At 47.3% G+C, this 13,544-nt stretch overlaps 1 protein-coding gene across 1 annotated transcript in view; it reads left to right on the top strand.

Moving 5' to 3' along the window:
- The window catches only part of LOC137443493 (elongin-A-like), a 61,529-nt gene that overhangs the window by 35,572 nt on the left and 12,413 nt on the right, over positions 1 to 13,544 (top strand). Inside the window, 3 exon segments of the mRNA XM_068143256.1 lie at positions 1,005 to 1,106; positions 1,690 to 1,829; positions 1,831 to 1,867. Coding sequence (XP_067999357.1) covers positions 1,005 to 1,106; positions 1,690 to 1,829; positions 1,831 to 1,867 — 279 coding nt within the window.

Genomic DNA, 13,544 nt, shown 5'->3' with positions numbered 1-13,544 from the left:
GTGGCATGTTGCAGTTTGAGCTGGGTGCCCCCCTGCAATGTTTACTTCCTGTGTCCAGAAGTCTAGCCCAGAGGGGTGGACACAGGAAATTATGTAGTATTTCCTACCACAATCCTTTGCACGACTATAAGATCCAGTGCGGAGTCTAGCACTGTCTCTTTTCTTCCTCCTCCATCAGCCGGTAACTGGGGGAGATGTCTCCTGGCTTTGGGCCTGGCTAGGCCCAAGGCCATGGGGGGATGGGCAGTCTCAGATCTGGCCAGCTGAGACTAGCCTAGCAGGGGGAGGGGGAAGAAGGAGCCCTGGGGGTCTTGGGTGTACCCTCAGGTGGGGATGGGATCTCTCTGGGTCTGTTTTGGGATTTTTCTTTGACACTGCACTTTTGGCTTTCTGTAAAAGTTCACTGCTTTCTATTTAAACTTTCCATCACTTTTGCAATCCGTTTGTCTGAGTGTTTATTTTTGGTCGGGGTGGGGAAGGGGGCTGCCTCAACCCAGCACAGTTGGCGACTCTCTGGGCAGCCCATTCCAATGCCTGACTGCTTTCTGTGAATTTTTTTTTTTCTAATGTCCAGTCTAAACCTACTCAGTAGCAGCTTGAGACCAGCACCAACCTCTCCACAACATCCTTTCAGGTAGCTGTAGAGTGTGATAAGGTCTCATTTCAGCCTCCTTTTTCAAACTAAACAGCTGCAGCTCCATCAGTCACTCTTCATAAGGTTTACTCTCCAGGCCCTTCACCACCTTTATTGCCCTTCTCTACACTCACTCCAGCACCTCCACATCTGTCTTGTATTGAGGTGGTCAAAACTGAACACAGTACTTGATGTGTATCCTTGAGTATTGTGTCCAAATGGAACTGCTGGTTTACAAATGCTTTCATAGCCTGATTTCTACACCTGTGTTCTGTTACTGCTTGTTAAAATTGTGTTTTTCAACTGTTTGAGTGGTGTTGCCCACTGACTAAAACAAATGAGATACTGAAAGCACTGTCCTCTTCCGTAGCGCTACATGAAGTAGGAGGTGTGCCTTTTGAAATTCTTGAGCCTGTGCTAACACGTTGCACACCAGAGCAGTTGTTTCGAACAGAGGAGTGTAACCTGGTAAATTCTGCCTTGTTAAATTCAGGGAACCATGGAGATCATCATCGGGCTGCCTTTCTTGCACGCCTTCCAGAGAAAAATTCTTTATGGGTTATTCTGGGTTTCTGTCTGGTGTACATACTTCTTTGAATCCAGCTCTCATTGTCAGCAAAACATACCAATCAGGAAGTATCAGGGCTGAAGTTTCATGTGGGTGGTAGATTTTTTTTTTTTTTTTTTTTTAACTGCACTATTAGGACTTCAGCACCATGATGGATCTGGACACTGAGGTTCCAAGCAGGTTGGCCATTTCTCTGCGTGCCTGAAGTTGAGAGCTGGTTTAGCCTGAGCCTGTGCTAGTCTAGCCTGTAAGCATGTCTCATTAACTCAGAGCACTGCTATTTCAAGCTATGTGATTTTGAGACTGCAGTCAGTATCTCTGCATGATATTGCCATGCTCTGTGTTTGAGCTACCTGTGACAGCATGTGCTCTGCTCCTTTTTCCACTAGGGTTTTGGGCTTTGTCTACAGGCTCAGATAACAGGTATACTCTTGAAAAATGGTACTTTTAAATCTTTGCTTTAAGATGTCTTGTGTTCAAAATAGACATTTGCAGAAGTCTGACCTCTTGTGGAAGAAACACTGCCAGAGAGATTTTAAAAATGAGAGCCTCCTGGAATGTGAGTCTTGGCGTGAAATGTACTCAAGACACTTTAATCGGAGAGAAGAAAAACTGAAGACTCTTACAAAAAAACATTATTTCAGCTCAGTCTGAGAAACCAAAAGGTAAGATATGTGGTTAGCTTTTCCACTTAAAAAACCCAGTCTCTTCTGCTATTCTTAATAATAATAAACCAGGTTGGAAGGGACCTTCAAGATCATCGTGTCCAACCCATCAACCAATCAAACCCACCTAAACCATGGCACCAAGCACCCCATCACGTCTCCTCCTGAACACCTCCAATGATGGTGACTCCACCACCTCCCTGGGCAGCCCATTCCAATGGGCAATCAGTTTCTCTGTATAGAACTTCTTCCCAACATCCAACCTAAACCTCCCCTGGCACAGCCTGAGACTGTGTCCTCTTGTTCTGATACTGGCTGCCTGGGAGGAGAGACCAACGTCTGCCTGTCTACAACTTCCCTTCAGGTAGTCGTAGAGAGCAATAAGGTCACCCCTGAGTCTCCTCCAGGCTAAGCAACCCCAGCTCCCTCAGCCTCTCCTCATAGGGCTTGCGTTCCAACCCCCTTACCAACTTTGTTGCCCTTCTCTGGACTCGTTCCAGCAAGTCAACATCCTTCCTAAACTGAGGGGCCCAGAACTGGACACAGTACTCGAGGTGCGGCCTAACCAGTTGTTGTGGGTTTAGAATAGAATAAACCAGGTTGGAAGAGACCTTCAAGATCATCACGTCCAATCTATCACCCAACACCACCCAATCAACTAACCCATGTAACCAAGCACCCTGTCAAGTCTCCTCCTGAACACCTCCAGTGACGGCGACTCCACCACCTCCCCAGGCAGCCCATTCCAATGGGCAATCACTCTCTCCATGTAAAACTTCCTCCTGACCTCCAGCCTGAACTTCCAATGGCGCAGCCTGAGACTGTGTCCTCTTGTTCTGGTGCTGGCTGCCTGGGAGAAGAGACCAACCTCTGCCTGTTTACAACCCCCCTTCAGGTAGTTGTAGAGAGCAATAAGGTCACCCCTGAGTCTCCTCCTCTCCAGGCTAAGCAGCCCCAGCTCCCTCAGTCTCTCCTCATAGGGCTTGTGTTCCAAGCCCCTCACTAACTTCGTTGCCCTTCTCTGGACTCGTTCCAGCAAGTCAACATCCTTCCTAAACTGAGGGACCCAGAACTGGACACAGTACTCGAGGTGTGGCCTAACCAGTGCAGTGTACAGGGGCAGAATGACCTCCCTGCTCCTGCTGGCCACACTGTTCTTAATGCAGGCCAGGATGCCATTGGCCCTCTTGGCTGCCTGGGCACACTGCAGGCTCATGTTCATCCTACCATCAACCAGCACCCCCAGGTCCCTCTCTGCCTGGCTGCTCTCCAGCCACTCTGACCCCAGCCTGTAGCACTGCATGGGGTTGTTGTGGCCAATGTGCAGAACCCGACACTTGGATGTGTTAAATCTCATGCTGTTGGACTCTGCCCATCTGTCCAGCCTGTCAAGGTCTCTCTGCAAAGCCTCTCAACCCTCTAGCAGATCAACTCCTGTCCCCAGCTTGGTGTCATCAGCAAATTTACTGATGTTAGACTCAATGCCCTCATCCAGATCATCAATAAAGATGTTAAAGAGGATGGGGCCCAGCACTGATCCCTGGGGGTCTCCGCTACTGACTGGCTGCCAGCTGGATGTGACACCATTCACCACCACTCTCTGGGTTCGGCCATCCAGCCAGTTCCTAACCCAGCTCAGAGTGCTGCTGTCCAAGCCATGGGCTGACAGCTTGGCCAGCAGTTTGCTATGGGGGACGGTGTCAAAGGCCTTGCTGAGGTCCAGGTAAACTACATCCACAGGCCTCCCCACATCCACCAGGCGGGTCACCTGATCATAGAAGGAGATCAGGTTGGTCAGGCAGGACCTGCCCTTCCTAAATCCATGTTGGCTGAGCCTGATCCCTTGGCCATCCTCTAAGTGTTGTGTTATTGCACTCAGGATGACCTGTTCCATGATCTTGCCTGGCACTGAGGTCAGGCTGACAGGCCTGTAATTCCCTGGCTCATCCAACCGGCCCTTCTTATGGATGGGCACCACGTTGGCCAGCTTCCAGTCCTCTGGGACCTCGCCAGTGAGCCAGGACTGCTGAAAAATGATGGAGAGCGGCTTGGCCAGCTCCTCTGACAGCTCCCTCAGCACCCTAGGATGGATCCCATCTGGTCCCATGGACTTGTGGGGATCCAGGCGGCTGAGCAGATCACCAACTACCCCATTTTGGAACAGTGGAAAACTATGCTGCTCCCTGGCTCCTTCTGCCAGCTCTGCAGGCCAGCTGTCTGGAAGACATTCTGTCCTGCTAGTAAAACTTGAGGCAAAGAAGGTGTTAAGTATCTCTGCCTTTTCCTCATCCCTTATCACAACGTTCCCCTCCGTGTCCACCAAGGAGTAGAGGTTGTCTCTGCCCTTCCTCTTACTGTTAATGTATTTATAGAAGGACTTTTTGTTGTCCTTCACAGCACAGGTCAGACTAAGCTCCAAATGCGCTTTTGCCTCCCTAATTTTCTTCCTGCAAGACCTAGCAACATCCTTAAATTTTTCACAGGTTGCCTCCCCTCTCTTCCAAAGGTGATACACTCTCTTTTTTTCCCTTAGTTCCATTAAAAGTTCATGAACCATCCAGGCTGGCCGTCTGCCCCGGCGGCTCATCTTCCGGCACATTGGCATAGCCTGTCCCTGAGCCTTCAACAGTTCTTCCTTGAAGTAGGACCAGCTCTCCTGGACCCCTTTGTTTTTAAGGGCTTTATCCCAAGGAACCCTCTGAATTAGTTCCTTGAGTAGCCTGAAGTCCGCCCTCCGGAAATCCAGAGTGGAGGTCTTCTTGCTACCCTTCTTAGCTTGAGAATTCAATTATCTCGTGGTCACTGGCCCCTAAGCACCCTCCGACCACCACATCACCCACCAACCCTTCCCTATCGGTGAAGAGGAGGTCAAGCATAGCCTTGCCCCTGGTAGGCTCTCGCAGCACCTGGGATAAGAAGCTGTCCTCCATGCATTCTAAGAACCTCCTAGATTGCCACTTCTCTGCTATGTTAAGATCCCAGCAGATATCAGGCAAGTTGAAGTCACCCATAAGAACAAGGTCAGGCGATCTTGAGACAGCCTTAAGCTGCCTATAGAATGACTCATCAACATCCTCCTCCTGGTTGGGTGGTCTATAACAGGCTCCAACCAGGATGTCAGCCCTGTTGGCCTTCCCTCTAATTCTTACCCACAGGCACTCAACCCGATCGTCCCTAACCTCCGTCTCAATGGCATCTAGTGCCTCCCTGACGTACAGGGCCACCCCTCCACCCCTTCTTCCTTGCCTGTCTCTCCTGAAGAGCCTGTAGCCATCAATTGCAGCACTCCAGTCATGTGAGTCGTCCCACCACGTCTCTGTGATGGCAACTACATCATAACTTTCCTGCTGCAGCAAGGCTTCCAGCTCCTCTTGTTTGTTGCCCATGCTTCGTGCATTAGTGTACATGCACTTCATCCGGGCTGCTGGTTTCACCTCTGGCTCTGGCTTATCACCCCCAGACCCCAGCCTGGGGGGACTGGTTTCAACCCCTTCCCCCTTTGAAACTAGTTTAAAGCCCTATCTATGAGACCTGCCAATTCCCTCCCCAGAATCTTTTTCCCTTTGAGGGATAGGCCATTCTCGTACACTCTGATCTTACCCCTCCTCTGGGACAGAGCTCCATCTGTTGCCAGCTGGCCTGGTGCAGCAGAAAGTTTTTCAAGATCAAAAAACCCAAAATTCTTTTGCCTGCACCAGCCTCTAAGCCACTTGTTGACTACAGCTGCTGACCTGTTCCTTATGGTATTCCCACCTGTAACTAAGGGTATAGACGAAAAAATTATTTGTGCCCCTGATCCCTCAACCAGATCTCCCAGGGCCCTGAAGTCATCTTTGATAGCCCTGGGAGTTCTGGTTGCAACATCATCATTCCCTAACTGCATAACTATCAAGGGATAATAGTCAGAGGGCTGCACCATACCAGGCAGTCTTCTGGTAACATCTCCAACCATGGCGCCTGGAAGGGAACAAACCTCCCTGTGAGTAGGGTCTGGCCGACATATGGGGCCCTCTGTTCCCCTCAGGAGGGAATCGCCAATAACAATTACCCTCCTCTTTTTTTTAAGGGAGCAAGTCCTGATGCCGGGGGAAGGCTGTTTCACCTTAGGCTGTTTTGCCACAGGGAAAACCCCAGATGGTGTGCCCTCCGATATCAGAATCACCTCACCCTCAACCTCCAATGCCCCGTACTTGTTTTCCACGGGCAGTGGGGGGGGTGAGGGGGGGCAAGGAGGTTTAACCTTGCATCTTTTGATAGGAACCTGCATCCATTCCCCTCTTCTTTTTGGATAACTGGCCTCTGCTGGGGGGGCCTGTAGAGCCTGGTTACTCAGGTTCGTCACCCTTCTGCAATTGCATTCATCTCTAAATCTAGCAACCTTATCCTTCAGTCCAGCCACCAGGCTAAGCAGACAGTCAATCTGCTCACACCTAAAGCAGGAGCCGTCCCCTCTACCCTGCATCTCAAGTTTGAGAGGAAGGCCCAGCCTTCTCCCCCCCACAAAGAGAAAAAGAAATAAAAACCACAGCTAGCCACAGCCGGAGAAGCAAAAGGGAAAATGCTATATTTACAAGCAATTTTTAGGGAATGCAGGGGAGGATTCCCCCCCTGTTCCCCCTTCTCTCCCCTTTTTCCCCAAAGAGGGTTAGAAAGAGAGAAAAAGAGCAATTGTTAAATAGAAGCAGTTATAAATTAAAGCAAAGTGTTAGTAGGCCACGCTTATCTGTCCAAGGTCAGTCTGGCAGAGAACCTAGAAGCGGACGAGCTGCAAAAAGGGAGGGGGGAAGAGTGAACTGAGGAAAACCACAGCAGCACTCAAAACTTAAAGATGCATTCTACCAATCTACCACTGAAATTCGTTTAGACCAGTCTTTTAATTACAAAACATTCAGCCACAGTGCCCTAGCAATGTCCTTTTCTTAAAGGCACATCCTCAAATGGTCACAGTCCACCCCTTCTAAACAATTTCATTGGCTGTTCATACTGTCCATCCAATCCAAAACAATATTTACAGTTCGTAAGTAAAGTTCATAGTCCATTCCGGCTATACTCAGATGTAGATGATTTAAAAGTCCAAGAAAATCAGGAAATGAGAAAAATGGAAAACAGTTTATCTCTTTGCCGACGAAGCGAAGAAAAGGGAAACAGGGATTCTCAGGGTCTCTTAGTTGACTCAGGGCTCTCAGGGTTCGTGCACCTTAGATTCCTCGTTGATTCTTCCTTTGGATGTGATGTAGCTGTACAACAGTTTGAAATTAAACTCTTTCAGCTAAAGTTAAGTTACTTTGTGGAATACACTGAATTTCACCATTCTCTTGCATTACCCAATAAGTGTGACCCGGACCTTCAGCTGAAACCACCCCTCGGACAGGTTTAGCCTCTCCTGAGGGACAAAATACCCAAACAGTTTTACCTAAGAGATTCTTTTCTCTAACAACAGGAACTCTATCACCTTCTACTTTCTGTAGCAGATCTGAATGTGCAGGTCCAGCTCGGTTCACTGAACCTCTACTATTTACCAGCCAGGTTGCTTGTGCTAAATGTTTTTCCCAGTTTTTCAAAGATCCACCCCCCATGGCTTTAAGAGTGGTCTTCAACAAACCGCTGTAGCGTTCAATCTTCCCTGAAGCTGGTGCATAGTAGGGAATGTGGAATATCCACTCAATGCCGTGCTCTTTTGCCCAGTTCCTTACAAGGTTGTTCTTGAAATGAGTTCCATTGTCTGACTCAATCCTCTCTGGAGTTCTGTGTCTCCACAGGTTCTGTCTCTCCAGACCAAGAATGGTGTTGCGTGCAGTTGCATGTGGAACTGGATAAGTTTCCAACCATCCAGTGTTTGCCTCTACCATAGTAAGCACATATTGCTTACCAGAACGAGAATGTGGTAGAGTGATGTAATCAATCTGCCAAGCTTCACCATACTTGTACTTGGACCATCTGTCACCATACCACAAGGGCTTAAGTCGTTTTGCCTGCTTAATAGCAGCACAAATGTCACAGTCATGGATGACTTGTGTGATAGCATCCATGGAAATGTCTATGGATCTGTCACGAGCCCATTGGTATGTTGCATCTCTGCCTTGATGTCCTGACGAATCATGAGCCCACCGAGCTAAGAATATCTCACCTCGGTGTTTCCAGTCTGTCGTAGTTTGGGCTGGGTGCCCTCTGCTACAGGGGTGTTTCCTGTGTCCAGAAGTCCAGCCCAGTGGGTGGACACAGGAAATTAGGTTATTTCCTACCATGATCCCTTGCACCACTATAAGTTTCGCGGCGGGGTCTGGCACTTCCTCTTTTCTTCCTCCTCCGTCAGTCGGTAACGTGGGGGAGAGATCTCCTGGCTTTGGGCCTTGCTAGGCCCAAGGCCACAGGGGGATGGGCAGTCTCAGATCTGGCCAGCTGAGACTAGCCTAGCAATGGGAGGGGGAAGAAGGAGCCCTGGGGGTCTCGGGTGTACCCTCAGGTAGGGATGGGATTTCTCTGGGTCTGTTTTGGGTTCTTTTCTCTTGTCACTGTATTTCTAGTTCTCTGCACGCACTCACCGTTCTATTTAAACTTTTCATCACTTTTGCAATCTGTTTGTCTGAGTCGTTATTTCTGCGCGTGGTGGGGAGGGGGTCTGCCCCAACCCATTACACAGTCGAGATCAAGATTAGAGTCCATGTCTACTTGAGAAACTCTTGCAGCTAAATCTGCCTGATGGTTGTCTTGCTGTTCCTCAGTAGCTTTGCTCTTAGGAATGTGAGCATCAATGTGTCTCACTTTCACTGGAATTCTCTCAACTCGATCAGCAATGTCCTGCCACAGGTTGGCTGCCCAAATAGGTTTTCCTTTCCCCTGCCAACCACTCTTCTTCCAGTTCTTTAGCCAACCCCACAGAGCATTGGCTACCATCCATGTGTCGGTGTAGAGATAAACTGTTTTCCATTTTTCTCATTTCCTGATTTTCTTGGACTTTTGAATTATCTACATCTGAGTATAGCTGGAATGGTCTATGAACTTTACTTACGAACTATAAATATTGTCATGGATTGGATGGACAGTATGAACAGCCAATGAAATTGTTTAGAAGGGGTGGACTGTGACCATTTGAGGCTGTCCCTTTAAGAAAGGGACTGTGCTGGGGCACTGTGGCTGAATGTTTTGTAAACAAAAGACAGGTCTAAATGAATTTCAGTGGTAGATTGGTAGAATGCATCTTTAAGTTTTGAGTGCCGCTGAGGTTTTCCTCAGTTCACTCTTCACTCCTCCCTTTTTGCAGCCCGTCCGCTCTCTGGCTCTCTGCCAGACTGACCTTGGACAGATAAGCGTGGCCTACTAACACTTTGCTTTAATTTATAACTGCTTCTATTTAACAATTACTATTTTTCTCTCTTTCTAACCCTCTTTGGGGAAAAAGGGGAGAGAAGGGGGTACAGGGGGGGAACCCTCCTCCAGAAAACGGGGGGGAATTTCGTTCCTGTGTTATTTTTTTTTACTTTGCTGTATATATCTGTGTATATATTGTAAATACTGTAAATTGTGTATATATATCCTGCATTCCCTAAAAATTGCTTGTAAAAACAGCATTTTCCCTTTTTGCTTCTCCGGCTGTGGCTAGCTGTGGTTTTTATTTCTTTTTCTCTTTGTGGGGGGGAGAAGGCTGGGCCTTCCTCTCAAACCCACAACACCACTGCAGTGTACAGGGGCTGAATGACCTCCTTGCTCCTGATGGCCACACTGTTCTTGATGCAGGCCAGGATGCCATTGGCCCTCTTGGCTGCCTGGGCACACTGCAGGCTCATGTTCAGCCTACCATTGACCAGTACCCCCAGGTCCCTCTCTACCTGGCTGCTCTCCAGCCACTCTGACCCCAGCCTGTAGCACTGCATGGGGTTGTTGTGGCCAATGTGCAGAACCCGGCGCGTGGATGTGTTAAATCTCATGCCGTTGGACTCTGCCCATCTGTCCAGCCTGTCGAGGTCTGTCACCGGTTGGGGCTGTCCCCTTAAGAAAGGGAATATGGTGGACGGAAGTTGATAAATGAAAAGAACAATCTAAACTAATTTAATTGGTAAAGTGGGAGGAATCACCTTCTGAACTGGGAGTGCAGGAGGGTATACTGGGCATTCCGGCACTTTATCTTTAGTCTTTCTTCCGCTTCTCCTTCGGGCAGCAGCTTGCAGCTCCTGGGCTTTCGGCCAAGGCTTTGGCCTTGAAAACTGATAAAGGCCTGTATTAACTCCTTTCCAATTAACACAAACTGCTTCTAACTTTTTTTCCTCTTTCTCTCTCTTTCTAACCCACTCTGGGGAAAAGGGGGAGAGAGGGGCAGAGCGGAGGTGGGGAACCCCCTCAGCGGGGGGGGGTAACTCTCATTTCTGTGTTACTTTATTGTATATCTTTGTATATATTGTAAATATTGTATATTTGTATATATTCCCCTGCATATCCTACATTGCTTTGTAAATATACAGCTCCACTGCTTTGCTAATTCAGCTGTGAGGTTTTTTTTCCCTTTCCCTTCAATTTTCTTTCCCTTTACTTTACAGGGGGGAGGGAGGAGGCTTTTGGGCCTTACCCTTCCAACCCTCGACAAGGTCCCTCTGCAGAGCCTTTCTACCCTCCAGCAGATCAACTCCTGCCCCCAGCTTGGTGTCATCAGCAAATTTACTGATGATGGACTCAATGCCCTATTCCAGATCATCAATAAAGATGTCAAAGGGCACAGGGCCCAGCACTGATCCTAGGGGCACACCACTAGAGACTGGCCGCCAGCTGGATGTGGCACCATTCACCACCACTCTCTGGGCTCGGCCCTCCAGCCAGTTCCTAACCCAATGCAGTGTGCTCCCATCCAAGCCATGGGCTGACAGCTTGGCCAGGAGTTTGCTATGGGGGATGGTTGAGGGTTGGAAGGGAAAGGCCGGGCCTTCTCCTCCCACCGTAAAGTGAAGGGAAAGAAAGTTGAAAGGGAAAAAAAAAATCACAGCCGGATTAGCAAAGGAGTGGGTGCTGTATATGTACAAAGCAGTTTAGGGAACGCAGGGAAACATATACAGAATTTACAGTATTTACAATATATACAGAGATATACAACAAAGTAACACAGAAATGAGAGTTCCCTCCTCTACTGAGGGGGGGTTTCCCACCCCTGCTCCCCCTTCTCTCCCCCTTTCCCCAGAGACGGTTAGAAAGAGAGGAAAAGAAAAAGCAGTTGTTAATTGGAAAGCAGTTAATACAGGCCTTGCAGTTTATCAGTTTCAAGATCAAGCCTGGCCGAGAGCCCAGAAAGCTGCAAGCTGCAAGCCACCGAAGGAGGGGAAAAAAGACTGACCAGAAAACTGCTGTACTCCCAGTTCAAAAGGTGCTTCCCCCCAATCTACCAATGAAATTAGTTTAGATCCGTCTTTTGTTTACAAACATCCGACCACCATATTCCCTTTCTTAAGGGGACAGCCTCAAACGGTCACAGTCCACCTCTTCTAAACAATTTCATTGGCTGTTCATACTGTCCATCCAATCCAAAACGATATTTACAGTTCATGAGTAAAGTTCATAGTCTATTCCAGCTATACTCAGATGTAGATGATTCAAAAGTCCAAGAAAATCAGAAAATGAGAAAAATGGAAAACATTTTGTTTCCTTGCTGACAAAGCGAAGAAAAGGGAAACAGGGATTCTCAGGGTTCTCAGGGTTCGTGCACCGTAGAATCCTCGTTGATTCTTCCTTTGGACGTGATGTAGCTGTATAACAGTTTGAAATTAAACTCTTTCTGCTAAAGTTAAATTTCTTTGTGGAATACACTGAATTTCACCATTCTCTTGCATTACCCAATAAGTGTGACCCGGACCTTCAGCTGAAACCACCCCACGGACAGGTTTAGCCTCTCCTGAGGGACAAAATACCCAAACAGTTTTACCTAAGAGGTTCTTTTCTCTAACAACAGGAACTCTATCACCTTCTACTTTCTGTAGCAGATCTGAATGTGCAGGTCCAGCTCGGTTCACTGAACCTCTACTATTTACCAGCCAGGTTTGCTGCGGCCAGGTAGAGGGGAGCAAATATACCGACACGATATACTATCAGAAGACTCCGTTTATTGCACACACAGTGACTATTTTTATACAGTTTTCTTCTTCCTTACATGCAATCAGGCACTGTTCATGCATTATAGGATTGGATGGCTCGCTTTGTCCACGCGACAAGCATGCATCAAGGCTTTTCTTCTATTGGCTCACAGCTACTTGTGTGTTCTTTCTTTAAGCTCCAGTTCTGTGGTTAACATCATCCTGTTTTGTACCTCTCTGTGTCCAAGTTCCTTATCTCACTTCCTTGTTATCTCAGTTCAGTTTCAGGTCAAAACAGGGTGTATTCATATTTTGGTATAAACATGTTCTATTGCCCAAGGGCTGGCCCCAACATCTCCCCCTCTTTTTTCAAATAAGGAGGAAGAAATGCTCTGCAAGCGGTACATCAAACATTGCAAAAAACAAGGAATAATTAAAAACAAAATAATTAAAAACACACCTGCATAACACAAAATTTTTACAAGACTGCGAAACCAACCAGTTAGACCCCATCCAGAAAAGAGTTGGTCTAACCAATCAAACCTGTCATCTACCTTTAATTTATTAACTCCATCTTTAAGCATTTGTATACTAGCATGGACAGATTCAGAATGATCAGACAAATTCATGCAACACATTCCCTCAAAGTCTTCACAACCATGTCCTTGAGCTAACAGCAAAAAATCAATTGCAGCACGGTTCTGTAAAGTATCATGTCTAACACTATCAACATCTAATAACAAACCTGACAAAGCCAAGCTAGTAGCATTATTCTGTTTAGCACGCCAGCATCCTAACTTCCTTAAGGTACTTAATGCTTTGCTAGAAGCAATCCCTGGCACAAAAATAGATGCAGCAAACACTTCTCCTTTACTCCAAAAGTCAAGGTTATCATCACAGCTTTGCTCAAAGGCATGAAGAGCACGTTTATATTGCCAATGGTTACGATATTGCTTTCGCCACTGCAACAAGGTGGTATCATTGGGTGTAAGCATTGTAAGCCTAGCAAGTGTACATGGTCCTCCTTTTATGTAGGCAGGGACAGCAGGCCAAGCTCTATCCCCACACACCAGAAACACACCAGGCGGTAACTGCAAAGGTATGTTAGCAGATTTTGACACATTTTTCGAAGTATAATTACACCACAGGGAGCTATTACGAAAAACAGCGTGGATTGGTGAAACATCCCAGGCCTTAGTCTGATTTTTTCCAGTATAATTAAACATTAAACAATAATCTGCTTGTACAGATCCCAAAAGATCTATTTCTTGTGGATTCAAAGCTGTTTGGGGCAAGTGCGGTGCCCATCCATCCCAGTTGTCAACACAACCCGTGTCTTTTACGGGCTCTTGAGGAAAAGTTGCCGGAATTGGCCATCGATCTAAGGGTACTCCTACCAAACAAGTAGAAAAAGGGTTCTGTACAGTGGCAGTAGCCAAACAAATTGATTGTAAGCCTGATGCGTTGGCTAAAGTAATCCATACATTGGTGTCAAATGTATATATACCAAGCCCCATTTGTATTTGCCAAAACCAAAAACCCATTTTAATCATTTTTGTCAGGGTTACTCTTGTTGTCCAACCCATCTCGTGTTGACGTTGTTAATGACGGGCAAACCCACTTTGCTG

This window comes from Melanerpes formicivorus, unplaced genomic scaffold (assembly GCF_026170545.1).
Source record: "Melanerpes formicivorus ecotype bairdi unplaced genomic scaffold, bMelFor1.0.p_v2 SCAF_9, whole genome shotgun sequence".
Lineage (NCBI taxonomy): Eukaryota > Metazoa > Chordata > Aves > Piciformes > Picidae > Melanerpes > Melanerpes formicivorus.
Note: the sequence above shows the minus strand (reverse complement) of the source record. Positions and strands in the feature narration are given on the sequence as shown.